The sequence below is a fragment of the Zea mays genome, chromosome 8 (assembly GCF_902167145.1).
Source record: "Zea mays cultivar B73 chromosome 8, Zm-B73-REFERENCE-NAM-5.0, whole genome shotgun sequence".
NCBI classification, from domain to species: domain Eukaryota; kingdom Viridiplantae; phylum Streptophyta; class Magnoliopsida; order Poales; family Poaceae; genus Zea; species Zea mays.
The window spans coordinates 173,443,428-173,451,744 of NC_050103.1; the positions used below are offsets into that span (position 1 = coordinate 173,443,428).

At 44.0% G+C, this 8,317-nt stretch overlaps 1 protein-coding gene across 1 annotated transcript; it reads right to left on the reverse strand.

The window, feature by feature from the left end:
* Window positions 1–1,059: 1,059 nt before the first annotated feature.
* On the reverse strand, window positions 1,060–6,333 carry LOC100279219 (Nucleobase-ascorbate transporter 12). Its single transcript, NM_001152243.1, has 10 exons — window positions 5,716–6,333; window positions 5,518–5,615; window positions 5,248–5,418; window positions 5,019–5,119; window positions 4,351–4,486; window positions 4,201–4,251; window positions 3,804–4,091; window positions 3,241–3,475; window positions 2,848–3,134; window positions 1,060–1,562 (listed from the first exon to the last, which is right to left on the reverse strand). Exons 1-10 carry the CDS (start codon window positions 6,173–6,175, stop codon window positions 1,341–1,343), a joined length of 2,049 nt encoding a protein of 682 aa, NP_001145715.1. The 5' UTR covers window positions 6,176–6,333; the 3' UTR covers window positions 1,060–1,340.
* Window positions 6,334–8,317: the final 1,984 nt, after the last annotated feature.

Sequence of the window (8,317 nt, forward strand, 5' to 3'; positions counted from 1 at the left end):
TAATTTCAGTTATAAATATGATAACTAATTTTTAGTCGTTTTGTACCGAAAATATATATCGATCAAGTCGTTTAATAAAAGCAACATATCACACATACTTGCAAATCAGCGAGTAAATTTTTAGAATAGTTCATAGCCATCGGTTAGGAACTTTATACAAAAGAATGTTGGCTCTATGTTTGCTTATGCGAAAGAATGTTGTCGCTTCTCTTTCCTACAGGAGGGTGAAATAATTTTTGCCACCAACGTCGCATCAGAGGTGTCAGTAGCCTCAGTGTGCTAGTCACCCCTCAAGATGGCCTCACTAGCATCAAAATGTTCACTGACGAGTTGACAGCATTCTCGGCTGGGATTGTACTCTCTCTTTTGTTAGCTAAGCTCGGGCAAATTCCTCCGGCATCAACGTCAGCACGATGGTTCGCGTAACTAAACATGTTCCCAGTCCACAAAACTCACAGGTAGATTTATAGTAGTTAATTATTTGCTTGAACAAACTGATGCGGATGGCATTGATTGTTGGTTTTAATAGTGGCATATCATCCTAACCATTTAACTAGCTATGTCCAACACATTACATGATTGTTGGTTTTAAATACGCCCGCCGGAGCTGCGCCCCACCCTTCGCCGCTAGAGCTGCACAGTTAATGCACCGGTGGATACGTTTGGACAAACAAGGATAAAAAAGGAAATCTGAAAATTCGTGTACGGTTGTACGTCAGCTTCAAACAAAATAGCGTATTTCAGAGTTGATTAGAAGTTTAATGGCATATGTGCAAGCTTAAGAAGTTTAGTGACACATCAAAACGTAGAAAATTGTAATGACACAAATAAAATTAACCCTTAATTATATGGTATTGCCATTTTGTTTATTTTAGCAAATCTTCAATTGATGACCCAAAACTTATCCAAAACCCCTGGAAGTCTGGAACTTGCATTCCTATTGACAGGTCACAGCCTCAGAGGTGACAACGATCATTTGCAAAGCCGACTTTATGAAAATTCTGCACGGCTGTATGAGATGCAAATTCTGCACGGCTGTACTTTATGAAAGTGCGGTTTCGGGATAACTATTGACTTCAAACCAGATATGAGTTCAGGTGTGGTAGCTCAGTTTTTTTTTAACTGGACCTGTACAAATTGATATCCCTAAAACCATCTAAATAATAGGACCGTCAGCGATGATATACAGCAGTCTCAAACGTATCTGAAAATTAGATACATCAGAATCAAGACATGCTAAATAACCTATACACCAGCCTTGTCGAGAAACGATCAGTCATGATTCATGAAAGCTTGAGATCTTCAAAGTTTGCCACAGCTACAAACTACCCAAAATTGTGTTATAGACCAACACACTTCACCCACCTGAACGGGCGTCCGATCTTGAAAGGAAGTTCATAGTCTTTCATGAAAGTCGATTCTCTCATCGCTGCCTCTGCTTCTGACCATACATACAATCCCCGCTCTTGACGACCACCAGGGACTGTGTTGTCAAGTACCAGAGCAACCAGAAACGCAATGGCCATGTTGAGTGAAAGTATCGTGTTGAGGACATAGTTCACCTGAAATGCAAGCAGATAACGAAATTGCAATGAAATGCTTGGATATAACCAAGGGTGTCAAAATTACATTATGACAGGGCGTTACATGCCCTCTGTAGGATCGACTGATTATAACTCTTTTCTTACGAAAATGTAAGGTATAATAGTGTCCTAAGCCTTCAAATAGGTTGGATTGATAGTATAATTCAACAATTTAGGCATTCGGGTCTCAAGAAATAATCATAAAAATCAAGACAATGTTATATTTATTTTTGCTTCTCTAGCATGACATTGTCAGGATTTGGAACTAAAAGGAAAAAGGGCAAATAAAAAGAAGAATATCATTGAAACCACTTGACCCAAGGAGCTGAAGATCCATGCTCAAAATGGACAGCAATAAAAGTCGCTATCCTTCAAGCCTAAACAACCAAACATGTACTTTAGCACATCAAGCATCAGATTTTTTACCTACTACAACTATCATACTTGACTAATTTCAGTTGAAGAACAAGCTTAAACTGGCAAGCGTATAAACCCTTCTAGTGTCTTCGTATGCTATCTTCTTTTCACCGTCCCTTTTTTAAGTTGAACAATAGAATCCCAAAACTATTCCATTTGTGCAGCAATAAAGCCTCCCAAAGTTTAATTTTGCTGCACTATTTTATAACATTCAAATGGGTTGTTTATAGCTGGACATTATGTAGTCAGACCCCTTCAACAATCTATTATCTATGATACTCTATTCTTATCGATGCCACCTGGCCACCTGGGTGCTGGTCGACAATTTCAGCACAGGAACAAGCTTAGGTGGTTTGCCTTCCTCGTAAGCCAGCGGCATAAACAAGTGGCGATGTGTGCAGAAACAGGGTGGGGAAGAGAGAGACACTGGGGAAATTAGCACTAGAAACGGGGTGGGGAAGAGAGAGACACTGAGTTCTGTTCAAGGCTATGGACACAAAGAAGAGGGATGGTGACAGGGTCCGCATGACAGTGGCACAAATGGACATGCAGTTACGGCACCGGAAACAATAGGGTGGAAGCATGTCTCAGGCAAGCAAATCAGAGGCTCATATGACCCAGTTAAGGTTGCAGTTTTATTGACCTGAATTTTAGGCATTAATACCCACTTTTAAACTATATAATGCACAAATAAAAAAGCAGAATAGGATAAAGGATTCTGGTGGAAAAAAAGATTGGAAGTTTGAGTACATACCCCGCCCGATCCAGTGTGAACAGGTCACAAATAAAAAGCAAAATAGGATAAAGGATTCTGGTGGAAAAAAAGATTGGAAGCTTGAGTACATACCCCGCCCGATCCAGTGTGAACAGGTCCATGAGATGCAACAACGTATGGTTGAAAGTAAGTTGGCACTGATGAGTTTGCGCTAGGATGTACACCGTACTGCTGGAAGTAAGAAGGAACTGATAGGGACAAGAATAAAGCCAGCCCAACTATAATACTGTTTCTGGAGCTTCCAGTAGCACTGTAACGAAGATTGGACAAGCCAAGAGCACAGAGCATAGCCCACATGAAGCAAAGGAGAGCAGCAACCATAACATCAGGAATAGAAGCAATGAATGCACCGACTTTTCCTACAAAAGAGTCATAATAACAGTGATAAGCAAGAACCTTTGATTACCTTTTCTCACAGCATGAGAATTTTTTCACTGAAATGAAAATGCAAAATAGTTTTCTTACCAACAATAGAAAGCAGTATAAGTAAAATAGCACCGAATCCAACTGCTCGTCGACTACCCATTTTAGTCACAGCAATTGTGTGTACATTCTCTGTTATTGTTGCAGAACCAACTCCTGTCCCCCAAAGGCCAGCCAAGACTGTAGATACACCCTCAACACCAATGCCTCTGCTAACAACTCCAGAGGTTGGTGGCCGGGTAGCCACAAACAAAGACGATGCATGGTAGGAACCGACCTTAAGTTGAAAAGGCACAAACATATTGTTAGGAGAGACAAACTTGAACAATAAGTATACTGGAGTCAAATGGTTGCTTCTGAACTTTTAATTATAAGAAGACACTGTCGTTACTAAGCTAGCTAATTTCCAGGAACCATTAGCAGAGCAAAACATGTGCCCAAGAAGAAGGCCTATGCCAAGTTGATAAAGGAGTTTACAAATGAAGGTAGTGTGCTACTGGGGCAGATCCAATCCACATAATGCAGTGCAAATTTATTATGAAACTTAAAGACACCGTGCAAAATATTGTAGTTAGGATCAAACTTCAGAGGAGTCATCAACTTACAGAATCAACAGAAGCAATAACTGATACAACACACATCACAAGGCCCATTTTCCAGGAAAAAACTGGAGTTCCCCACTGCAATGGATAGGGAAATCTGAACCAGGGTGAAGATCTTAAGGCATGCGAAGTGTCTACACGGCAAGATCTCATCCTCAATACATGCTTCCGACAAAAGGCTGATACATTATTTGAGGCAGGAATATTTGCATCACAACCTTTGTAGCTATAAACTCCAGTTGCTGTGAGAACGAAAGCAACAGCCCATGTGATTCCTAATCCAAGAGGAACCTAAAGAGGCAGCATCAGTAGTTCAGAAATTAGCCTCTCATATCAACCAGCATGCAGCACAGATCCACACATTCAATCAACATCATAACTTCATAAGAGAAAATCTTACCGCATAAATAAGAAACACTCTGTACCCAAATAGCTTTATTTTCCGGAGGTACTGTCACAAGTTAAATAGATAATGGTCAGAAAAAGGACAAAAAATGTGTTATTTGCATTATATCACATTGTGTCTAAAAATGATTTCCTGCATACTCACAAGTGCAAAAATAACCACCATCAATAACTGCAGAATTCCCATCTCTATACATGTCCCAATTTTCGTGAAACCATAACTGAAAAATGAAAGCCCAACAGCTGCCACTGTTGGCGAGACAACAACTGGATTTATCAACCTGAAATAAGCAGATGAAGACAAATCACACAAATAAGATATATATCACCCTGAGTATTACTACTTGTCACTGTAACATATGGTGAATTATACAACAAAAAGACGAGGCACATGAGTAATTCTATTCATCAGTTACAGAAACATGAAAAGATGTTTATGTCTGGGAGACAAACAGTTTACACAATTACACTTAGAAACCAACACAAAGCGGCCAACCCATAACAACAATGATCCTTGTAGCTTTTAAGCCATCAATATTCAACAATATGTATGTGCATTGCTCCTACTGTATGGCCATGTTAGATGGTTTCAAGCTCATGCAAAAGTTGTTATATACTTCAGATATTTGGCATTCAGAAATCAGAACAAAACTTCAGGTCAAACCTTATATATCCTAAGTGTGTATGCCACCAAAAACATTTTTTTATTGATTCACTACTAAGGCCAATCATGTTTTGCATTAAATAATGATTTGCGCACGTAAAGGGATAAGAAAACGGGTTTATATTTTATCAAAAGAAAAGGAGGTAGACCTAAGAAATAGTGACATGAGGCCTGTGTATCCCAAAAACACTTGGAATGCACCTCCAATTATTATAGCTCCCTGCAGGTGCTTCATTATGTGTTTAAAATTCTGCAATGAAATGCAAATTGTTAAGCTCAGTCAGGACTGCTAGTAGAAAACAAACAGGCCTTGCATGACTGAAACATTTGCCATGTTCTAGGCATGCAACAACATAAGACACAAAAATTCGTGCATACATTATCATTGATCCCAAATAATTCTGGTGAGTTGATGATCGCAAGCGCAGGAGCCAGGTATACAAAGGATGGACCCTGCACAAGTGGCAGTCTCGTTCCAACAAACATGTGCAGCAATGTAGTCACCCCGGTGACGAGCAACACTGTGGATACCACTGCCGCCATGTCATCCTGACCCAAACACGACCAAATATAACCTAGTATTCAGTAAGAAACCCAATAAATCAGTAATGGTGCACGAGATACAACAAATTCAATTCCAGAACTCACAGCCGAGCCACCCATAGCAGGGACCATCACGAGAGGAATCAGGATGATTGAACCGACCATGGAAATATAATGCTGGAATCCGTATACCACCAGAGGAACTGCAACGCAGCTTAAAACCGATTAAATCAATGCACCGTCCATCATTACCCATAGCACACATCGCCCGTGCACATTTCTCTTCCTCCGTCGGGTACTCACATATTCCTGGAGTGTCACGGAGCTCGTACTTCACATGAGCCGGCCGCTCCGGCGCCTCCTCCTCCTCCTGTAGCTGCGGAAGCGAAGGCGCGGCTATCTGCCCATTCGGCCTTCCGCTATCGGAGTCCCTCCTCCTCGTCCTCGCCTGAGGAGGCGGCGGTGGGGGATGCTGCCGCTCGCCATTTCCCGCGGCGGCCGGAGGGGCCGGGAGGGTGGAGCTGGGCCGGGCCGGCGGGCCCGACTCCAGATCGGAAGGGGCCTCAGCAGGGCGAGGGAGGGGGGCCTGACCGGAGTTGTGGGCGGAAGACGAAGGCAGTGACTCGCCGGAGACGCGGGACTGGAAACCTGTGCGCTTAGCCCAGGAGAGCGGCTGCGCCTGCGGCTGCGGGGGCGGCGCCGGGGGCCAGGGACCGGGACGCCCGCGGCGAGGCTGCGGCAGAGCGCCGGAGGTCGACGACATCGCGAGGACGGGGTACCGCCGCGGGCGAGCGGCGGCGCTTAGGGAATGGTACTAGAAAGCGGGGGTGGCGCCGTGGCGGTGGTGAGGGTTTTAGGGGAGTGGCGGTGGGTGGGCGCCGTGGCGGAGGGGCGGGCGGAGGCAGTGAGGTGGACTCTTGCTGGATGTGGGATGCTTACAAATCCGTGCGTGCGGAGGCTGATGCGGAGATTCTGCGGACGCGGGCGGGCGGGGTCCGCGGCGTCAGAAGACGTTGCGGGTGCGGGGCTGCGGGCTATGCGCGGCGTGCGTTTGAAATCGGGATAGGGTCAAGTGTGACGGGTGTGGTTTTCCGACGCGGGTCATGCACTCATGTGACGAGTGGTGCTGCATGCGCGACTGTGAGGCGGTGAGGTCGTACTCTGGGTGTTTGGCAGCTATAGTTCACTATACCTAAAATTAAACAAATACTAGTGTATATCGCGCGACCCTGCGCGCGATATCAAATTCGTTTTGTATGATCTAAAAATTTATATAAATATTATGTATGACTTAATATAAAACATTTAGTATATATGTTAGAATTATAGGCATTTTCCGTATTATTTTAATTCCATAAATTAACATTATGATGATGACATATAAATAATTAACCATAGAAATCGTGATCTTAAATTGATCCATACCAATATGGATCAAGGGAACATAAAGCATGTAAATAAAATAAGTATATAAACATGGTTCATGAATTATTACGGAACAACTAAAAATAAGTAGATAGCAATATAAACAGCATGACTGTAAAACTAAAACAAACAAATATAACATATTATAAAATGACAGAACAGAAGAGATAAATACATGACTACATATGAAACTGCAGAGGTGAACATATGAATCATATGTAATCTGCAGAACGTAAAACAGTAAGTAAATAAACTGATCATACCCTCCGATGCGCTCTGATGATCCAGATCCTTGACCAGCTTCTTTTGTCATGTTGGAGATGTTTTGGGCAGTCGCGTAGACGCTCCCAAAAAACCTAATTGCCGATCCCCCGTGCAAGGTCTCGAACGGCACCGGCTTCGGAGGCACCTGCCCTCTCGCTTCTCTGTGCGCGCAGAGTCACGAGATGGAAATACCCTCACTCGGCGGCTGGACTGTGAGACTGAAAGTGTGTTCTCGCGTGTACCGAGTGACAGGGGTGCTCCTCTATTTAACCTCTCGCAGAGGGAAGCTGAAGGAGAAAGGTCGCCGAGTCACGCCAAGAGTCGGCCAGCTCTAGCCGAGTTATGCCATGAGTCGGCCAGCTCTTGCCGAGTCACGCCATAAGTCGGATTCTGAAGGAGACGGGTCACTCGGCTGGCTGGCGAAGAGACAGGGTCACTCGGCAGACGAAGAGACAGGGTCACTCGGCTGACGTACGCGGTTAGTGAGTGCTAAAAATTAACACAACCACGCCACGCCACGCCACGCCACGCCACGCCACGCCCGCTCGCCTGCCTGCCTGCCTCGCCTCGCCACGCCACGCCACGCCCGGCCCGGCCGCCGGCGGCGGCGGCGCGCGCGCGCGTGTGGCACGCCCTTGTCCATTTCTTGACTTCTCAAGTTAAGTGGAATAAATCCCACCATATAAGTCAAGGCAAAAGACCCTTGGACTTCCAATGTGGTACTATTGGTATTCTCCACCATTACACACCATAGAGTTTATTCAATAAATGGGCCAAGCCCATAAAAGATCCAACAATTCCCACCAAACTCTAGGGTTTGTAATGATGAAGTATCAGAATCACAATTTTTTGATATACCAGTGTTTCGATGGAGACTGTTAAGTTGAACATCCATCTAGAATAAGAGTTTCACTCATTCACAACTGAACAATGGACTATGCCTTGAATTGACAGTTTTGTGCGAAATAAGATTCACTCAAATCCTTTGCTGATACTAGGCTGCAGAAGGGTATTCCCGCTGTTTAGAAGCATATAAGTCACACTTCAGTGCCTTTCATGAGTATTTAGGGATTACCCAAATCCCATAGACTGTGACTAGCAGTCTGACTCATATAGGTGTATTCCTCAGAAGATGTTCTGTAGGACAACATCTCACCTTTATAAGACTCTTGGAATACATTAAGGTAAAAACCATCCTGCCTTACAGATAGGAAAG

Excerpts from the sequence above, each read along its gene's own strand:
- LOC100279219 (NM_001152243.1), bottom strand. The coding sequence starts at position 6,175 with ATGTCGTCGACCTCCGGCGCTCTGCCGCAGCCTCGCCGCGGGCGTCCC. Across the intron at positions 5,120-5,247 it reads TATTTGGGATCAATGATAAT|AATTTTAAACACATAATGAA; the intron begins GTATGCACGAAT and ends ATTTCATTGCAG. Across the intron at positions 4,252-4,350 it reads TGGTGGTTATTTTTGCACTT|TACCTCCGGAAAATAAAGCT; the intron begins GTGAGTATGCAG and ends AACTTGTGACAG.